The sequence below is a fragment of the Balaenoptera musculus genome, chromosome 10 (assembly GCF_009873245.2).
Source record: "Balaenoptera musculus isolate JJ_BM4_2016_0621 chromosome 10, mBalMus1.pri.v3, whole genome shotgun sequence".
In the NCBI taxonomy this organism is placed as follows: Eukaryota; Metazoa; Chordata; class Mammalia; order Artiodactyla; family Balaenopteridae; genus Balaenoptera; species Balaenoptera musculus.
The window spans coordinates 98679386-98700814 of NC_045794.1; the positions used below are offsets into that span (position 1 = coordinate 98679386).

General features: G+C 52.2%; 1 protein-coding gene across 1 annotated transcript in view; it reads right to left on the minus strand.

Moving 5' to 3' along the window:
- SCUBE1 (signal peptide, CUB domain and EGF like domain containing 1) overlaps positions 1-19632 on the minus strand; it is a 133549-nt gene extending 113917 nt beyond the window's left edge. Inside the window, exons 1-2 of the mRNA XM_036866320.1 lie at positions 19467-19632; positions 15701-15832 (exon numbers count right to left, since the gene is read on the minus strand). Coding sequence (XP_036722215.1) covers positions 15701-15832; positions 19467-19554 — 220 coding nt within the window. The 5' untranslated portion in view covers positions 19555-19632. The remainder of the gene's footprint in view (positions 1-15700; positions 15833-19466) is intronic.
- Between the last annotated feature and the right edge of the window lie 1797 nt (positions 19633-21429).

Below are 21429 nucleotides of genomic sequence, written 5' to 3' on the forward strand. Positions count from 1 at the left end.
GATGGGAGAAGAAAAAAGAGAATTGATTTCTCAGTTCTAACAATGAAAGCCAATAATGTCTCAATAAGAAATGAAATTATAAGTGTGATATATAGAAATGTGTTTAAAATACCAAAAGAAACAGCCCCAAGAAAAGAAAGTGGTTGCCTCTGAGAAGTGGGATTAGAATAATGGAGCAGGCGATTGCTGCTTTTTGTTTGCACTAATGGATTGTTCCAAAATACCCATGCAATAAATTAATAAAAAATCAAAAAAAAAAAAAAAAAAAAAAGAAGATGGCCTGACTCCACCTGTGGGGGTGCAGGCTGTTCAGTCTAACTCAGACAGTAGATGGCATAGCAACTGCTACGGGTCCCAGGGTGGGCACATGACTTAGGCTGATCAGTCAGACCGAGGGGGAGGACTTTTACTCCATGCTTGGGCAGAAGAATTCTTTCTCTCTCATGCGGTACCTCAGTATGCAGGTATCTACTCCTGAAACATATACCAGCTTATTTAATTTTCACAGCAACCCTCTGGAGTAGGTACTTTAACTCCATTTTATGGTTAAGCAAAGTAAAAGGCAGAGAGGTAACTGCTCAAGGTCACATAGTAAGTGGTAGGGCAAGGATCAAAACAAAAGTCTTTCAGTTTACAAAGCCCACGTCCTTTCTAGTAAGTTAGAATGTCCATGACATGCCAGGCACTGATAGGCAAAGCACTTTATATATGTTATTTCACTCTTGGCACATTTACCCTACGTACCAAGAAAGTATAATCTAATCATCAAAACATCCATTCACACCTTCATCCTTCCACTTGCGCCACATCCATACACACACACACACACACACACACTTGTGTGTGCACCTACCCATCAACCCAAATAACCAGCCAGTCAGTCATGCATCCACTCACCCAAACATCCATCCACCCACCCGCTATCCATCCATCTAGTCACTCCAGTAAGCTATTCATTCAGATACCCACCCAACCATCCTTCCATTTGTCTATGCATGCTAAAATCTATCCATCTGAATATCCAGTCAGCTGACCATCCTTCCATTTATCCAATCACCTATTCCCCCATCCATTTATCCAGTCAAACATCCACCCATACAAACATGCATCCATCCATCTAAATATTCAGCCAGACACCCATCCTTCCATTCATCTAAGCATCTATTTATCTAAATACTTATCCATCTAAATGTCTAACCATCTATCCATCTATTCATTGATCCAAACACCCACCCATCTATCCAAACACACACACACACACACGCCTACTTGTTCATCCATCTACCCAGCTAAACATTCACCCATCCATTCAACCAAACACCTATTCATCCATCCATCAGTGACTTCAAACATCCTCCATCTAAACAGCCTATAAAATACATACAATAAGATTCTCAAAAAGAACAGATGTTAGGACGAAGAAAAAGAAATGAGGGTTGCAGAATAAGGGAAAGCTGGGGAATGTATGCAGAAATACATTTGGTAATTCCAGCACAATTACAAAAGGAAGGCCACAAATATGACTTTGAGTTTCCTAGAAACCAAGGCAAGGAAGGAAACACAATCAGTTATAGAGTCACCACATCCATAAAATTCAATTGAACAAGCTGTTCTGAGGGTGGTAAGGTCTGAGAAAATTGTCTTTCCCCAGTTAGGATAATCATACACCCAAATTTGCCTGGCATAGTTCCAGTTTATGCCTGTTGTCTGGGTATAATTATTAACAGCAACCTTTTCACTATCAAAATGATAAACTACTTGATCACCATACACAAAAGACATTATAAAGAGATTTCTGGACAGTCCATAAAACAACTCTAGCCTTTGCCTTCCTTCGACTCCCCATAGTGTATGCCACAGTGGGCGCTGATGGGCTGAAGAGCGCAGGAACGTTTGCTGCTCACATTTCTTCCCTTAATCCAGTCCCAGAGAATTCCCCCAGATCTGAGCACCCCTTAGAATTATCGGTTCCTCTCCAATCCCCAGGCCTGAAGTGCTCTCACAGCCTTCTGAGGCCAGCCTGCTTTACCCACCCATCCAGCATCCATCCTGAATGGAGAACGTCTGCTCACAAACCAAACCTTCCCTGATTTTCTGAGTATGTGCCTTGAATTTTTGTTTTTTAAAATCATGTGAGCCTCCTCCTTTAATACATAAGAGATAAACACATAAACAAATCAACCAAAAAAAAAAAAAATCCGTGCCAAAGCTTGTAGATTTATTATTGTAAAAAACATATCAAAGAGCCATCAGCCCCAGAGGAGGTCCTGCAGGCCTCCAAGATGCCCATCAGTCTCAGACCACTTAAAAACAAATTTTTTTTATTTGAAGTATAGTTGATTTACAATGTTGTATTAATGTCTGCTGTACAACAAAGTGATTCAGTTATATGTATATATATATATATATATATACATATATATATATTTTTAAAAAATATTCTTTTCCATTATGGTTTATCATAGGATACTGAATATAGTTCTCTGTGCTATACAGTAGGATCTTGTTCTTTATCCATTCCATATACACTAGTTTACATCTGCTAACCCCTATCTCCCACTCCATCCCTCCCCCAAACCCCTCCCCCTAGCAGCCACCAGTCTGTTCTCTATGTTGGACCACTTTTTAAGGACTGTTAAGGTCAGAGAATGAGGAACAGGCAGTTGGAGAGCGGAGAGGGTAAAGGAATGGAGGGGGCAGAGCCAAGCTCTCTAGATATTTACTCTTTTTTTAAAATTTGAAGTATAGTTGATTTACAACATTGTGTTAGTTTCAGCTGTACAGCAAAGTGATTCAGTTATATATTTTCAGATTATTTTCCATTACAGGTTATTACAAGATATTGAATATAGTCCCCTGTGCTATATGGTAAATCCCTGTTGCTTATCTATTTTATGTTTAGTAGTTTGTATCTGTTAATCCCATACTCCTAATTTATTCCTCCCACACTCTTTTTCCCCTTTGATAACTATAAATTTGTTTTCTATGTATGTGAGTCTGCTTCTGCTCTGCATATAGAACCATTTGTATTCTTTTTTAGATTCCACATGTAAGTGATATATAATATTTGTCTTTCTCTGTTTGACTCACTTCACTTAGTATGATATTCTCTAGGTCCATCCATGTTGCTGCTAATGGCATTATTTCATTCTTTTCTATGGCTGAGTAATATTCCATTGTGTGTGTGTGTGTATCTCACATCTTCTAAACCAATTGTCTATTGACGGGTACTTGAGTTGTCTCCATGTCTTGGCTATTGTAAATAGTGCTGCTATGAACACTGGGGTGCGTGTATCTTTTTGAATTCAAGTTTTCATCTTTTCTGGATATATGCCCAGGAGTGGGATTGCTAGATCATATAATAGCTCTATTTTTAGTTTTTTAAGGAACCTCCATACTGTTTTCCATAGTGGCTGCACCGACTTACATTTCCACCAACAGTGTAGGAGTGTCCGCTTTCTCTACACCCTCTCCAGCGTTTATTATTTGTAGACTTTTTGATGATGGCCATTCTGACTGGTGTGAGGTGGTACCTCATTGTGGTTTTGATTTGCATTTCTGATAATTAGTGATCTTGAGCATCTTTTCATGTGCCTGTTGGCCATCTGTAGGTCTTCTTAGGGGAAACGTCTACTTAGATCTTCTGCCCATTTTTTGATTGGTTTTTTTTGGTTTTTTGTTTTGTTTAGTATTTTTGATACTGAGTTGTATGAGCTGTTTGTATATTTTGGAAATTAAGCCCTTGTTGGTCGCATCATTTGCAAATATTTTCTCCCATTCCATACATTGTCTTTTCGTTTTGTTTATGGTTTCCTTTGCTGTGTAAGAGCTTTTAAGTTGGATTAGGTCTCATTTGTTTATTTTTGCTTTTATTTCTTTTGCCTTGGGAGACTGATCTAGATATTTACTCTTAAAGGACTGTTGTGAGTTGGACTGTGTCCCCCCAAAAGATGTGTTGATGTCCTAACCCTCAGTACTTGTGAATGTGACTTGACTTGGAAATAGGATCTTTGCAGATGTAGTCAAATTTTAGGTAAGGTTGTAGTGGAGTAGGGTGGGCCTAAACCAGTGACTGGTGTTCTTATAAGAAGGAAATTTGGATACAGACACACAGAGAGGATGTTAGGACAGAAAGGAGAAAACCATGTGAAAACACAGACATACAGAGGGAAGACGGCCACAGGACCACAGAAGCAGAGATCGGAGTGATGGAGCTGTGTGGAAAGCAGGTGTGACTGCTGATTCCATTGTACTGATGTCGAGAACGAGGCCCAGCATGGCTGAGGACCTCGTCTTCAGGCCTCCAGCCAGGGGCTGCGTTCAGATGCAGGCTCTATTCCCGTTGGAGCCACAGCCTCGGGGTGCATGAGATGAATACTTTTAAAAAGTGCTTCCTGCTCCAAAAAGTTATCAAGGAGAAAGGTGGGGAGGAGATGTCACGTGCATCACTGTTTTTATTTCCAAGGTCTGCACCTGCTCTTGTGGTTGAGGGGCAGTGACAGAGACGGTTCATACCAGAGAAAGTGGGCAGGACAAAAAAATCTGACCTGAATGCTAAGGATGAGAAGTCTCGACAGCTCGCCTTAAACATCCCTGCTCCTTCTCCAGCTGGGATTTTTTTTTTTTTAATGAGAACTCAATTCCCAACAGAAAACAGCTTCCAACATCCAATAGAGCAGAGAAAAACAGCACGGGGAGCTGCTCATTATGGGATTTTAAAAGGTCAGGCAGTTCCACTTTTCCTGTATTACAATGGCAGCAGGCACACACGATCCCACAGCTGTGGTGATGTACCAGCAACACTGGTGAGGACTCGAGTGGGATGAATATGGTTTTTTTTCATTTAATTCAAAATTGATTCTTGCTGCCCTATAAAATATGTATCTACTCTGTAGTGCCTATAAGAGATTCTACTACGAGTCAGAGATTCTTCTCATTTTACTACTACTTAGGGCATTTTAGTCCTAAAAATCAGACTGACCGGAAAGGTTCTCAAAATGAGGATTTTTAAAGCATCTCACTCTCCACTCTCAGAGATCACTACCGAAAATATCTTTGCGCTTCCCCTTGAAATTGGCATTTTTCTCAAAATTCCTTGCAGACAGTGGAGACCAAATGCTCTAACAAAGAACCCTTCCCTGGCTGGGCGCTTGCATGTCTTCTCCTTTGTCTGGGGGCTTTAGGAAAAACGGTGCACTCCTTAGATCAGGCAACCATTCTGCGAGAGATGCATGGCTTAGGAAGTTGAGTCCTTATTGGTGAATAAATCTTAATCCAGTTTGTTGGCTAATTACATTCGCGGGAAGGTAGTTTCGCAGGGCCGCCTAGCAGGAAGGATTAAGCCGCCCCCCCCCCGTCGCCGGTGGCACAGGGTTAAGCTCTGGGTTTGTAATGACTGAGTAATGAGACCCGCTCTCGGTGGACCCCTGGCATCCATCGATCAGGTTTCCCTTCTGCTGAGACAATGCCAGAAGTGGGCCCAGCAGTTAATTATGGGAAAGGTCAAAGGTCATGCAAAACCAACACAAATCTATATACTTTTTCATTCCTAACTGCACACAATGACCATGGCTCAGTCAGAGGGTGGGAAGGTCCTCCCCCCAGCCAACCCATGATCCAAGGTAACCATGGGGTCTGAGCTGCTGGCTGACCTCTCCCAGTGGCCCGGACGGCTTCGGGCCTCCTCCACGCTTCTGCTCGTGCTGTTCCCTCTGCCCGGAGCTCCTTCCCCTTCCCAGACGCCTACGCCTTTCTGCAGACTGAGCCCCAGCATCGGCTCCTCCCTGAAGCTCCTGCAGACCCCCTGGCAGACGGGACTCCTCCCCACCCTCTGGACGCCACAGCTCCCTGAATGGACACCATCACTACTCTCACTTGCGATGTATGTGTCCTTCGAGGCTGTGAGTTCCACGGGGCAAGAACTGTGTCCTGTTCAGCTGCAGGCTCAGCAGTAGCACGGTGTCTCCTCAAAAGTCTGCTCGGCATTGAACGAATGAGTGGCCACCTTGACTGGCGCCTCCGTGGACGTGTGAGGCCGTATGCGGGCCCTTTGCTATGAGCACCCTGAGAAGTGGGTACCAACATCTTTTTTTGACCGCGAGGGAAACCAAGGCTCAGAGGCGTCACCTGCCCTGCCCAAGGTCACACAGCTAACACAAGTGGAGCCAGGAAGTGAGCCAGGCTACCTGACTTCGGAGGATGCTGTCTCAGTCACAAAGGGCCACGTTTTGTAGGATTCCATTTATATGAAGTCTCCAGAAAAGCCACAGCTATTGAGACAGAAAGCAGATTAGTGGTTTCTGGGGCCTGGGGGGCTGGGGGGCTGGGGAGTGACGGCTAAGGGGTACAGGGTTTCTTTCTGGAGTAATGAAAAGGGTCTAAAGTTGATTTCGGTGATGGATACACAACTCTGTAAATATTGAATCGTATACTTTAAGTGGGTGCATTGTATGGTATGTGGATCATATCTCAACACAGCTGTTTTTCTAAGTTAATGCTCTCGGCACTCTCACCCACCGTGCTGGCACGTCTCTGGGGCTCTGCTGGGGTGCAGATGCTCACCTTGGACTGACCTCGAATGCCACCTGCCCAGCGCGGGCTCATGGTGGGCTTTGTGGTTCCCAAGTACTGGGCGGGACTGGCTTACCAAACCCAGAGGACCAGTTAATGACTCCTTTTCTCCCTCCAAAGCACCCTGGACCCTTCACTGGGGGCTGTCCCCAGGCTCCGACATCAGGCCTGGTGGGTACTGAAGCACCCTGGTTGACAGAGAGCTCACCTATCCGAGTGTTCAAGATGGAAGTGAGGAGGGGCCCCAGGAGGCTGCCAGCCCAGAGCTGAGGCTCCCACCACCCTCCTACCAGTCAGAGGCGTGGTCGTCCTCCCACCCGCTGAGCAAACTGCAGGCTCAGAGGGGCTGTTCCATGGGCCCAACCCCCTGGGAACTCAACAGGAGGATCATGAGAAACACAGTTGCCTGAAAGCCTGAGCCGCCACTTGGAATGGGCAAGCTGGGGTCCTAGAGCTCCACTGATGCGCCCCTGGATTTGATAAAGGGGTAACCGAGCCCAGAGAGGGGAACTGCGGAGCTAACCTTATCAGCAGGTCGGGGCCGACAGCAACTTGACCCAAGACTCCCAGCTCAGGCGTCGTCCCCTAACCTCACAGGCCGCCCTCTGGGCTCCAGCAGCAGGGGCCTGAGCTGCCCTGGTGCAGTTTGATTTCATTCTCTTTCTCCCCAAATCCCCAGTGGAGTTTCTCTCTAATGACAATAAGAGCAGGGACAACTGCCCACCACCACCTTCTAATGGCAGGTGGCTAAACCCTTGCTATAGGCCAAGTAGGAAGGGCTTAACTTCTCTCATCACAGAAAGAGAAACTGAGGCTCAGAGAGCTGAAGTGACTCGCGCAAGACCGCCCAGCTAGTAAGTGGCAAAGCCAAAACTGGAAGAAGCCAGGCAGGCTGGTTCCAGACTCCACCATCCTAACCTTGACACAATCACCTGGAGAATTCCCCACACCTCAGCGAATAGGGAGCCAGGGCCCACGGTCCTCGCTGAGGATCAAGCCACCTCCCCGACTTCTTCCCTCCTATACCAGCACCTTCCCCGTCCTGGCCCCTCGCCCTCAGCCCAGACCCTGGCCACGAGGAGCCGCCAGCCTAGAGGGGGAGGAAGACCCAGAGACAGACGAACATCTCACGCGGGGACAGCCTTGCGGCCAGCGCTGCGGCCAGGCCGGGCCTGCCTTTGGGGCTGTCAGTGGGCAGGGACAGGCGGTTCACAGTCCAGCTGGAGCCCACCTGGAACCCCTACAGACTGAGCCCGCACCGGGTGCCACCATGGCAAGGAGCACCCTGAAGACAGAGCTGCCCGCTGCAGGGGTCCAAAGGGGCCTTGGATATCCTGGCCCCAGCCCTGAACTCTGAAGTCAGCACACTAAGGCCCAAGAGGTCCACAGACCTGCCCAAGGTCACACATGTTGGCACCCAGGTCTCCAGGGACCTACACCCAGCTCTACTCCCCTCGACTCAAGGGGCAGGAGGCCCAGACAGAGGCAGGGTGGCTCCGGGAGAGAGGGCGCATCTTGGAGCCCACGGAGGGAGTGGGGCTGAGCCACAGCAGCAGCCGTAATTAACAGGCCAGAAGTCCAAGCCGGCCAGATGGGGTTTTACACTCTCTCCTCCCAGGGGCTGCAGCCCTGGCGCATCTGGAGGACCCCCTCCAAGTACCCTCCGAGACCCCCTGACCTTGCCTGCACACACAAGCCCTCTGGCCCTCTTTGTCTCAAGGCCTTTGGGGAAGGCTGCCATCCACTTCAGTAGCATTCAAAGGCCAACAGGCCTGTGGTTTATTTTCTTAGAAATAATGGTTTTTTCTGGTTAGCATTCCTCCAATGGAAAAACAAATCCAGCCACTGTAATAAGAAGCGGCCAAGAGGAAGCTAGAGGGCCTGAAGGAAGGGGCCGAGAGAGAGGCCTGCTGCCTGGGGAGCTTGGAGACGAGGGGAGGGGTGGGGGCAGAGGCCCTCTAACCCTAGGAGAAATGGGGACTTAGAGAAAAAAGCAAGCTCGACGACGTGCAGGCCCTGGTGCTGTCTTCGATGCACTCTCACATATGGCGAGGTGGCTTTCCCTCCCCCAACCCCACTCCAAGGCACATTCTGTGGGGCAGGTGCCATTGCTCCCATTTGATGGGTAAGGAACCAGGTCTCAGGAAGGTTAAGTCACTTGCTGGACTTACTGAGTCGGCAAGGACAAAAACAGGCCTCTGCATCCTCGCTACAGACACTTCCGTGGAGCTACAGAGCTGGAAGGAACGTCAGAGACTCGCTCTGCTTTCCTAACTTAGCCCAGATGACACCTCTCCAGGGAGCCCTCTCAAACTCCCCCCTTCCCCAGGCAGAGATATGCGCCCTCTCTCGTCCTCACCCCCACTGAGTCTGGTCTGTATTTCCAATGCTGTACTTTCCACGCGCTGTTACGATCACGTCTTTCCCAATCTGTCTCTCCCCTAACCAGGGAGGTCAGGAAAACGTCTTGGCCCCAGCACCAAGCTTGGCACAGAGTAGGTACTCAGTGAACATTCTTGACACTAAACTGAATCTAGTCCAGTGGACACATTTTACGCACGGGCAAACTGAGGCTGAGGGAGCCAAACACCTCCAATGCTTAAAGGCCAACTATTTGAGCTTTCAATTTTTCCTTCCAGAAATGGACATAGACTCCAAGAAGCCTAAACTCTGCAGCAGATCTGGGACCAGTTGTAAGCGGCGCTGCCTAATTGCTAGCTGACAGCAACTTGGAATTTTAAGTCACATCCAATTTCTTCCTGCCCGCTGGTCTGCTGGACTTCAGCGCTTTCATCTTCAGCAGGGCACACATTAGCATGCATAATTGCACGTTTTAAGACTTGAAGAAGAATTTCCCCTCCTCCCCGCTCCCAGCCCACCTCCTACGGCCCTTTCCTGGCCTCCCAGAAAGCAGAATTTTATCTGGAGTCTCAATAAAGCGTGTAATAGTGATGATGAAAATGACTGAATAAGGTCATAGACATTATTCCCTCAGAAGGCCAATTGGTCTTAAGGTTTTTTTTTTTTCTGATGTTAAACTAAATGGATCACTGGATGTGTTATTAGGAGTTTTGTTAAAACACTTAATAGCATGCCCTGTAATCTACCTAACTTCAGTGACTGACAAGTAGACCCTGGGGATATAAAATTCAGGAAGTGACTATTTACATTCATTACATACATGCTAATTTTGTGATCTCTGATGCCCATAAGGTTGTCATTTTTTTCCTTTTCGCAAAAAAGGGAAAATAGTAATATATTTGATATACTGTGGCCAAAACAAAAAGTTACTTCCCTCAAGAGTTTTAATTATAGCATTCTGGAAAAGGCCCGAGTTGGAACTTGCAAGTGGAATAAACCACTTGAATAAATGGTCTAAAAAATTAAGTACACGTAGAAGGGGTGATGTGCACTGCTGGTTCAGACTAAACAGTGATTATCAAGAGGGTCTCAGTTATTTAAACAAGCCATTTGAGGGTGGTTTTCTCCACGTTTGGGGCCTGGTCCTGATTATAAACGAGAGCTTTTAATAAAGATTAGTAAGACCCAATTCAGGCTATAATTTGGTCCTTTTCCTTAGCAAATGTCTATGAAAACAAAGCAATTAAGGTTAAATGAGTTGAAGCATTTAAAGGGGATGAAATGCCCCTTCCTTGTCCCCGGTCTGCCCCCTCGGCAAAAAGAGTACACATAGGACCAACTAATTCAGACCAGGAGGCCAGCACAGGGCTGGCCCTGGTGGCCCCCTAAAGGCCCATGCACAAGGCGCCTGGTGAGGGGGGATATAGCAGCTTAGCTAAATGAAGAGGGATGGGGAAATAGAATGTGCAAAGGCCCTGGGGTAGGAAGGAGCTGGCAAGTTTGAGGAGCTAGATAAGGACAGTGATGCTGGGGTGTGGTTAGAGAGGAAACGACAGAGAATGACAGGAGTTCAAAGTGGTTAGCTGAGGGGGTATCTCCCAGCTATCAGGGCTCATAGGGCCCGGCTCAGATGAGCTGATGGCAGTGAGGGGAGGTGTGAAAGGGTCTCCCCAGTCCCCTCTAACACTCCATAGCTAAGGAACTCCTCCCACTGCATTCAAACAGGCTTATGGGGGCCTGGACCACTGCCGGGACCCCAACGCTGACCAGGGTTGGAATCCAGGCCCTGCTGTCTCTCAGCTGGGTGACGTGGTTAGAGACTGACCTCTCTGGGCCCCATTTCCTCAACCTAATTCTGCCACTGGTTCCCACCAGATATCCTTAGACTAATCCCTTCCCCTCTCAGGCCTCAGCTTCCTCATCTATAAAACCTTCAAAGTTTGGGAGGCTCGGACTTCCCTGGTGGCGCAGCGGTTAAGAATCCGCCTGCCAATGAAGGGGACACGGGTTCAAGCCCTGGTCCGGGAAGATCCCACATACCACGGAGCAACTAAGCCCGTGCGCCACAACTACTAAGCCTGTGCTCTAGAGCCCGCGAGCCACAACTACAGAGCCCTCGTGCCACAACTACTGAAGCCCGCACGCCTAGAGCCCGTGTTCCGCAACAAGAGAAGCCACCACAGTGAGAAGCCCCCGCATCACAGCGAAGAGTAGCCCCGGGTCTCTGCAACTAGAGAAAGGCCGCGCACAGCAACTAAGACCCAACACCGCCAAAAATAAAATTAATTACTTAATTAAAAACAAAACAAAAAGCCCCACAAAGTTTAGGAGGCTCTGGGAGGCCTTTCCTGATATCCCAGAGATTGATAAGGGTCATTCACTGCCCACCAACACCAGCTCTGGGCCCAACCCTGAGTGAAGTCACGTAGGTCATCACAACCCAGTGTGACAGGCGCTCTGAAGGAAGGATGCTCAGGTGACAGCTGACCTGTTTGGGGCATCAGGGAACGCCTCCTGGAGGAGGTGACTGCTGGGACTCATCCATCCACCCTTTCACCCAACAGAGGCCTTCTAAGCCCTGTGCCAGGCCTGGTGCTGGGTTCTAGGGGTCAGAGCTGAACAGGTGACAGACCCTGCCTTGGAGGAGCCCATATTCCAGAAGGAGACATGGGAAACATCAACATAGTGTGACGTGGGCTAAACGAAGGCTGTATGGGCCTGGGGAGGGCAACAAACGGGGCGGTCATCTGTAAAACCCGGGGGCTGCCCTGGAGGCCCAGTAGAGTTCACTCCAGCTCTGCACATCCATGAGTTTACCTCGAGCAACTTCAGATCCTGTCGAAATGCAGATCATCAGGAAAACACTGATTTAGCCTCAGCTTTGCTCAGGGTCTTTCCCAATGTCTGAGGCACCTCACTCTGGCTGCAGCAAGCCCCCTGCCAGCGTTAAGCTGCCCACACGTGGCCGCGGGCTGCTCCCTGGACACACAGTGGCTGCACACGTGGAAGCCCTGTCATCAGCACACGTGCACTGGCCACATGGCAAGATGGCCTTGAAGGCGTGTGAGAAACCGTCCCCGGAAGGGGGTTCCGGCTGCTTCAGGTGCCAGGTTTGCTAAAGGGTTTTCCTCAAGCAGCAGGAGTTTCAAGGCAACACAGTGAAGGGTACGAAAGGCTCAGTCAGCCTCGCATGGCGGGGCCATAGGCTGATTTCATCCTGGGGAGAGCTAGGGAGGCTCTTCTGTGGAAGCCACATTCTCTGGACCTGCTTTGCTGAGAATCTGTCCTCTGTGTTTACCACAGTAAACAGCAAAGTCTATCAGATCTCTAGGACAAGGCAACTCATTTCCCCCCAGACTCCAACCCCAGGCTCTGCAAAACCCACACCAGCTCAGGACCTGCAGATAAAGGGGCCCAGGGAGGGAAAGCAGGTTTCATCTGAAGTAGAAATGGCTGTCTGGAGGGCCTGGTGATTGATTATTGATGTCTGCTATGGGAGAAAGTGGCAGCATACTATTTGCCAATCCTGGAGTAGGGTTAGCAGAACAAAGGAAAGCCTTCCGTCACTCGTATCTTTTATTGCACATTCTCGGTAAATGGTCATCTGTGAATGGCACACACGTCTGTATGTCTCTGTGGGGATACGGATCTATGCATGTGGTTTATCCGAATAGTCAATGAACCAGAACACCCCATTTCCCAGCTGGGAGTTGTTGGAAAGACAAGGCTTCACCCCTTTCATATATTGGACGACATTATGATCATCGATACCATCAACAACTTCATCTTCATCATCAATGTCACTATCATCAGCACCATCACTGTTAACATGACCGTTAGTACCACCATCACCACCACCATCATCACAGTAACAGCAGCTAATGCTTATTCGGTGTGTCCTCTGTGTCAGGCTCTGTTCACATGCTTTATAAACGTTAATTCACTTAATTCTCACACCATCTTTATGAGGTAGGACTATTATTATCTCTATTTCACAAATAAACAAAAGAAGGTCTAGTAACTTGTCCAGGCTACACAGGCAGGATTTAAACCCAAGCAGTCTGGCTCCAAAGTCCATGCCTTAACCACTATGTTCAACTGAATACTGATCGTTCATTCCCTCTTCTCAGAACAGAGAGCCCCAGACAGCAATAATTGTGTGCAGAAATGGCAGCGTGGAGAAACGGGACCACCAAACTTGGGCTCTAGCCCCAACTCAGACAAGACCCCTGCCTTCTCAGGCCTCCATTTCCCCACCTGTGAGCCAGGAAGTGAACACCTGGATGATCCCCAAGACCCTTTAGGCAACTACTGCCCAGGGCCTGCAAGCCCCTCCAGATTCCATAGCCTCCAGAAACCTCTGCAAGGTCCTCCTGGGGAAGCCAGTGGGGGTCTGATGGCCCACGGGTGAGCACTCCAGCAGGCAACACCGGTTCTGACCGATGACTGTAGGTGGGTCCCCAAGGATGAGAAAACCTCAGTGCAAGTGGGACAGTGTCCACTCAGGTCCCCAGAACCCCCAGCAGCACTCATTCACAGAGCGCTTCGGGAGCAAGTGGCCAAACGGCCCCCTCCTTCGGCTCCAGGCTGTTCACACGGCAGCTCAACAGCTGCCGATTTACCACCCGTACAATCCTCACCTGTTCGCTAAGAATTTCCACTGATACATAATTTCAGCTCATGCGCCCCGACTAGACTTGAAGCTCCTTTAGGGGAGGGACCAGGTTGCACCATAACTCTCACCTCCGAGGTATACAGCAGCGGGCGATTTTCAAAGGTCTGCACCATACATGATGTCATTTGAGCCTGAAACCACTGTGAGAGGTGGTGAGAACAGATGATGATGATGGTGATAATGCGGGTAATGGTACCTTCCCCTGTACGCTGAGCACGTACTGTATACTGAGTACCTACCGTGAGCCAGGCACTGAGGCTGGCAGGGCCCCGGTATGCTACGCAGTGTGTCATTCGATCTTCAGGATGCCCTGAAGATTCATTAGGAATTAGCCAGGACACAAAGGGAGGGAAAGGAGCTCCCAGAAGGGGGAAGACCTGAGCTGGGTCTCAGAAACACGGACCGGCCCGGTATATGTATGTGTGGCCGGGGCGCAGGGCCTTCTGCGCTGCAGGAAGTGAGGGCAGAGGCCAGAGCCAGACTGGAGAGACAGGGCTCCTGGCAGTTCCTGAAGCACATTCACAAGCCTCATTCTCTTTTATCCTCATACTGAGGACATCAGGCCCCCGGAGCCAGGGAGTGTGACCCCCAACCTGGGCTCAAGCAGACTGGAAAGCTGAAGCTGGACTCTGCAGGACTTCCGGGCAACAGGTAGGACACAAAGCATGGGCATCCTGGGCAGGGGACAGCAGGAGGCGACCTAAGGAGCTGGGCTGGAGGAGGAACAGGCTGGGTCAGTGGCTTAAACCGGAAGAGATGGGGGTCACCCTGGGCCCTCCCTGGCCAGAGGGCAGAGCAGAAGGTCAGAAAACAGTTGCACAGAGCCTCACATGTGTCAGTTGGAACCACCAAGCTAACGTCCAGGCCCTGCCAGTAGCCAGCCTGCTCTATCTGCCTCCAGCCTGGCCTCTTTCCAGAGGTCCGTGGGTAGGCGCCAGCTCCCCCCTCTGGCTTCTGGGCCCCAAGCAAGGCCAGGGATGTGGCCAAACCAGGCACGATCCAGGACAGTGTCATCTGTCCAGCACTCAGCCTTCAGTAGATGCCCAACAAATGAGATGGATAAACAACATCAGCATCCCAAGGAGGCAGAGCCGCGTCTCCTACAAAACCCAGCTCCTGTAAAGCCTTATACAGAAGGAAGAGGCACCCACCTTGTTCTCAGGTGCCACTTTCCTAACACGAGTCTCACACTTTGAGAAAGGAAGCTGGCAGGGCTCAAGGAGAAGATAAGGAGATGCTAGAGAGCCTTGGGTGGGAATTAAGAGACCTGGGTTTGAGTACTGGCCATGCCACTGTGAAACATGGGCACCTTGCAGAAGAGGCTTCTCCAATCTGAACCTCAATTTTCCTCATCTGTGAAGTGGGGGCAGACAGGGAAGATTTGAATATTAATTCTCACCCAGGGGTGCACATGAGTCATGTAGAGAGCTGTCTCCAGCCCCCTGATGCTGGGCCCTGCCCCAGACCCACGGAGGCAGAATGACCACACAGACCCTCCTGGACAAACGTTCCCAAAGGTTCTGTCCGGCTTGGAAAGTCCTGGCTCCAAAGACAGCTGAGGCTGCTCTTCCCTCCAACCTTCAGCCTGCTAGGGAGGAGGTTTCGAAGGCCACACGGTCAAACCAGAACCCCAGGTGCAGGGAAGGAAGGCTGGACAGACAGACGGACATCACACAGCCACCAGTCTCTGCCCAAGCTCTCATCCTCGAGACAGAAGACCTGAGCCAGCCCCACAGACGTTGCGGCTGCTACGGCGCAGCTCCCCTGGGGAAGCTACACAGGGTACACGGGTAGCTTCAGATTTGAAACTAGGGACCTTGGTGGGGTCACCCCAGGCCTTTACCCCACACACATCCAGTCAGGGACAGACGGACAAATATATCATTCAGTGCTCCATTTCAGTTTCTTTTTTTAAAAAAAACCCCAAAGTTTCAAACCCAGGGAGAGTTAAGCACCCCATGACTCCAAATATCTCCTTCAAGGAAGCAGCACAGGTTCCCGGGAAGCCCGCAGCCTCCCTCCCAAGGCTGACAGAGGCCGCCTGCAATGACTGTGGCGCCCACGGGTCTGGCTGGAGGGCTGGGCTGGGCTCACCTTCACACTGCCTGCCTTCCCCCTTGTAGCCTGGCTTGCAGAGGCATTTGTAGGACTTGGGCGTGTTCTGGCAGATGGCATCGATGTGGCAGTCGTCTGTGCCCTCCGAGCATTCGTCCACGTCGACGGTCCCTGTTGGAGGGGAAACCACGAGTGAGGTGTGGCCCAAAGAAGTGGGCAGCTAGCGCGGGGCAGGGAGCTCCTTCTGTCTCTCGCCCTTCCATTGATCACCGGGGTAATTAACAGCAACAGCCATCGTATGACCACCTGGTGTGACAGGCAGCGACTGGTAGCATCTTTGGGGTGGCTACTCTGTGCCAGGCACAATGTTGCCAAAAGGCCGGGTCTTATTTATTTTCACAACCATTCCAGTAAGTAGAGCTATTATTCCCACTAAAAAGATGAGAAAACGGAGGCTTAGGAACAGAGCGAGCAAAAGCCTCTCTGCGTGTCTTGCTCTCCTCACAAGCATCTCTCCACCCCTCCTCCACTCTCCTTATTCTAGAATTTAGAGCCAGAAGCGTTCTCGGAGGAATTTAAATCCATCCCCTTTGGGTTACAGATGGGGAAACAGAGGCTAGCATGGCGCGCTGAGCAGAGGCTAAGCCAGCAGGCCCACGAAGGAGATCTGAACACGGGCCCCACCCAGCCCCCCTAGGCTGTAGAAATAAAGGATTCTTCGCCTGGCCTCCACAGACCCACACCCTCGACTGGGCTAACCTGCCTCATGGATGGTTCCGATCTCCCCATCCTCCCCACCTCGGAAATCTAGGTTCAATCCTGGTTCTCATACTCCAACTTCCAGATCCAAGTTAAAGTTAGATTGTGAGGGCTCCTGGCACTCGCCACCTCCTGCCCCCAACACACCCACATACCCATATACACCTTCAGTCGGAACAGCTGTTGGGCAAATAATGTACAATAGATTCTGTGTATCTGTGTATACACCTCCCCCCTGCCCCCCCCCAGCTCAGATAGGGAGAGGACCCTCAGAGCACAGAACAGCCAGAAGAACCGTAGCTGTAATCTAGGCTCATTCCTCTGGTTATAAATGAGGAAACTGAGGCCCAGAGAAGTCTGTTGAAGGTCGGTAGCTCATTAGGAGCAGAGCCTGGACCCTGACTCAGGGAAGCAGGTCCAGAGCTTTTCTACATGCCGTGTTGCTTCCAGCCGGCTATGAATAGAATACAGATGGATGACAGACAGACAGAAGGACCCAGAGGGGAGCACAAGGAACCCTCAGTAGCCACCCCGAGAGCAGTCACCCAGGGGCAAGCCTGGGGAAGTCCTGGAATGTCCTCCCCTCTTCATGCCTCCGGCCTGCACCCTAGCCTGTCTGGCCCTCAAGACTGTCCACTCTCAATTACTCCCCCTTGAATAGCATCTGGGTTCTAAATCTGCATGGGGGGGCCTCTGTGAGAGAACCACTGTCCCCCACCCAGGACTCTTCCTCCCGTGCCCTAGTCCCCAAGGCCCCAGTCTGCTCCTAAAGGAAGAGAGGCACCAAAAAGAAACACAACAGAATCACCTCCCTGCATGCTTGTGCGCGCACATACACGCACACACACACACACACACACACACACACACAAGGTGGCATCCCTTCTCAGGGTGGTGGTATCTGCTCAGGTGAGCAGCCCATCCTCTACAGCTGCCCAGAGGAAGGTGGAACGGGGGCCAGGAGGCAGTCTGTGCAGGAGACCAGAGCCAGCCGTCAGATGGCCAGGGGCCAGCAGAACATCCCCCTCTGGAGAAGGGACCACAGAGGGACACCCGAGAGGGGTGGCACAGCCTCAAGGGCAGGAAGCCAGAGACCAGAGAGGGTCGATCTGCACCCTCCTAGGGGAGAGGACTGGGGCCGCTTCTGAGACAGGACCGGCAGGGGCAATGGATCACAGATACAGCTATTCCCACTTCCCAAGGCTCAGTGCACGGCGATGAGGGAGGTAAACTGCCTGGGGCTCTGCAGCCCCCTGTGCCCCCAATCTCACACGTAGGTACGTGTCTTCGTGGGATGGAAATGGCTGGATGTCAGCCAAGAGGCAGTGGGGGCACCTCCCAACACACCTTTTAAACATGTCTTTCGGTGGCTGCTGGGGAGAGGGCACGCAAGTTCGAGGACAGAGGGAGAGGAAACACAGGCCATGGGTTCTTGCAGGTTCCCTGGCCACAGTCCTGGCCTGGACAACCCAGCCCAGTCCTCCCATCACAGGTGCCTGCTTTGACATTAGTGGTTTCATAGCACAAGCCTTCCATGGGGTGGGGCTGGGGCTGGGGAGTGCAGACAGACACAGCGGAGAGACCGAGAGAGAGGGAGACAGGCGCATACAGGAACAATCAAACAGGGCTGAGGGACCTCAAAGCCCAGGAGAGACACCCACAGACACATGGGGGTGTGGCAGTAGGGCCCGGTTTCCCTTGGGGCCGCAGGAAAGACAGCTCGGCTCCAATTGTGGAATAGTTTAAATGGCCCAGCATCCTCACTCAGGGTGTAACTCCCAGGAATAGACTTCCTGCCACCAAACACAGACCTCAGGGAGCCCCACGCAGCAGCCAGGGGAGCTCAGAGAAGCCAGGGAGAGCGCAGCAGGGTCTCTCCCTTCCCTCCGAGGAGGGAAAGGAAGGAAGCTCCTCCATGGGACAGGGTCAGATGTGGGAGGAGAGAATGTGTCTTCAGCTTTGTGGGACAACCCCTTCCAGACACCCGAGAGAGCAGGAGGGGAAGGGGTGGCGTGCCGGGGTCCCTGCGAAATCCATGGGGAACTCCCACCTCGCCTGCTGCCTGCCCCAACCATGCCCGATGCCTGATGCTCGATGCTGGTACCCTTCTCCAGTGTCTCCTGCCTCTCTCTCCTGGACCCCCTCACCGTGTCCGATGTTTGGGCTCCCCTCCCTCTGGTTCCCATGCATTTCCTTTCATCTGTGTCTGTCCCTCAGTCCTCCCCCTCCTGTCTGTCCATCTGTACACGGCTTTCCAGCCATCCCCATCCTCCTCTCTTTCCCTCTGTCTCGCTCCCTCCTCCCTCCCCCAGTCCTCCCCTCTCTTTCTCTGGTGCCTCTCTGCTTGCACCTCTCCTTCTCTCTCTTCCTTCCCATCCCTTCGTCCGGCCCTCACACCTCCCTCTTTTGAGCTTTCTCCTTCCTGCTGCTCATTTGCCTCCTTTCTCCCTTCGGTTTCCTCCTTTCCCTCTTTGGTCCTTCTGGTCTCCACTCTTCCAGTCTGTCTTTCTCTGGGGTTTTTTTCCTGTGTCCTTTTGTGTGCCTCCTTTTCTGTCCGTCTGTCTCTCCATCTACCACCTCCCCCTTCCCTTTCTCTCTGCGTCCGTCCTTTTCCCCTTGCTCACCTCCTTCGGGTCTCCCCTCTGGGCCTCCTGCCGCCCGCGCTCCCTTCTCCCCTGGGGGAGCGCCCGTCTGGCTCCGGGGTCCCCACTCCCTCCCGCCTTCAGGCGGGGAGCGGGGGACGGCGGGGGGCCCTCGGCGGGCCGTCGCGCCTTCTTTCTTCCTCCCGCCCTCACACTCCCCCCACCCACGGGGCTTCAGCCCACCCCGCCCCATGCTGCGGCCCCGCCGGGCCCCGGGAGCCTCGCTCCGCCCGGGCTGCGGGGAGGGGGCGCCCCGCGCCGGCCGCAGAAGTTACTTTGCAAAAAGGCAGGGCGGGGCGCGGGGCCGCGCGGGCTGTGGCCCTCCCGACGGCGCGGGGCTGGGGGCCCGCCCGGGACCCTGCCGCCGCCGCCGAGCGCCCGCCGCCCACCGGCTCAGGGCTTACCTGGGAGCCCGCTGCCCCCCGCCAGCCGCCCGCGCGCGCCCAGGGCGAGCAGCACACACAAGTGCCAGCGCACGGCCGCCGCGCCCATGCTCACTGCGGGCCGGGCCGTGCGTGCGGGCGTGCGGGGCGCGAGGACCCCACCGACCGGCCGCTCGGCGAGCGCTCGTAGCTGCTGGTTCCGCGGCCAACGCTCGGGCTCACAGTCTCCGAGCCGGCGCGGCTGACGAGCTGACAGCCGCGCGCTCATTGGCCCGCTGCTGCCGGGGGCGGGGCTCCGTGAGCGGCCGGCCAATGGGCGCCGGCCTCCCGCCAGCGGGGGGAGGGGAAGGGAGGGGCGGGGCGGGGGTGTCGGGCCGGGTGTCGGGCCGGGCGTCTGGGGGCGCCCCCTCCCCTCGGGGCGGGCGGCAGGTGGGGGGTAGGGGCCGGATCGCTCGGCCGCGGGGTACGCGGTCTAGGCCAGGCTGGAGCTGCCTCTGAGGCTTCTCCCTCCCTCTGTCCCTGGGTCACCGCCCCCCACCCGCGCCCCCCAGCCCCTGTCGTCGAGGGTGGCCGCTCCTTTGGGGGAAGTACCCATCCACCCACCACACACACACACACACACACACACACACACACACACACACACACACACACGGGAGAGGAGGGGGCCTGCCCTCGGAGGTCGAGAAAGGCCCAGCGGCATCCATTTGTAGTGAAAGAAACGCAAACCGCTCAAAGCAGAATTGCCCGTTTGTCCATTTGGTACTGTTTATTGAGCACCTACTGTGTGCCAGTGTCTGGCAATGCAGCAGCGAAGAATCCAGACAGGAAAAAATCCTGAAGATCGTTTTAAAAATTTACGTTCAAAACATTGTAAAGCAATTATATTCCAATAAAGATGTTAAAAAAACAAACAAAAAACCCCACAAATGAACTATTTACCACTCCCCAAAGGACAATGGCCTATAAATGTGCTTGTCATAGGACTGCCGCAGGATCCACGTCTGGAGGGGCGCCAGGAAAACTCCGTGTCTGCTTTGCGGTCAGTCCTGGCCAGCGCAGCCCATCTTGGGGCTGACCTCTTACCCAGCAAAGTTTGATGCCCACCCCCACGCCCCGCCCCAGCCCCAGAATGCAAGGCCTAGGACCTCCGAGTGCCAGAGCCCGCGGGATGGTGGGCTGCCGGCAGCAAGAGCAAGCATCAGGTCCTTCCACCCAAGAATGGCTCTGGCCTGGCCTGGAGTCTACACCTGACTCCTTTGGGACTCAGACCTGAGACCCCCGCCTGGGAGGTGAGGCTGGAAATAAATGGCCCTTCTCAGCCCCAGGCAGGACGCTTTAAGGGAAGAAAGTTCAGCAAACCCCAAGGCCCATCTCCTTGACAACCACCAATAAGAGCTCCTTTTTTCTTCTCCTGCTCTCCAGGCCTGCCTGAAAGACAAGACTTTCCTCTTTTTGTCCACTCTGCTTGCACCAGTCCGCACCCAACTTTCCTCTCCCCACCAGCTCCCATCCTGCCCCCCCAACACACACACACACACACACACACTCACACTCACATACACCCTCCAACACACACCCTCAGGCATACATGCTCTCACTCACACACACACTCATATACATCCTCACAGACACATACCCTCACACACATTCACACACTTCAAGCACACAGCCTCACACACACAGACACGTGACCACACACACACTCACACAACCTTCTGTAGGCAGTCTCCGCAGCCCTGGAAAGTTGAATCTGTCCAGCCACCTTGCTCCCAATCTGACTTCATATCACAAACAGCTTGTGGCACTGGCCTGCTGGCTGAGGCAAGGGGTCCCCCACATGCAGAGAGGGCCAGCCTTACCCCCCATCACACCAGACATTTCCTTCCATGTGGTTGCTCCGGCTGGCGGCTTAATTTGGGAGACCCTGTTGTCAGGCTTTATTTTGCCCTCCTCCCAGTGGTGTGGCTTCGGGTTTCTGGGG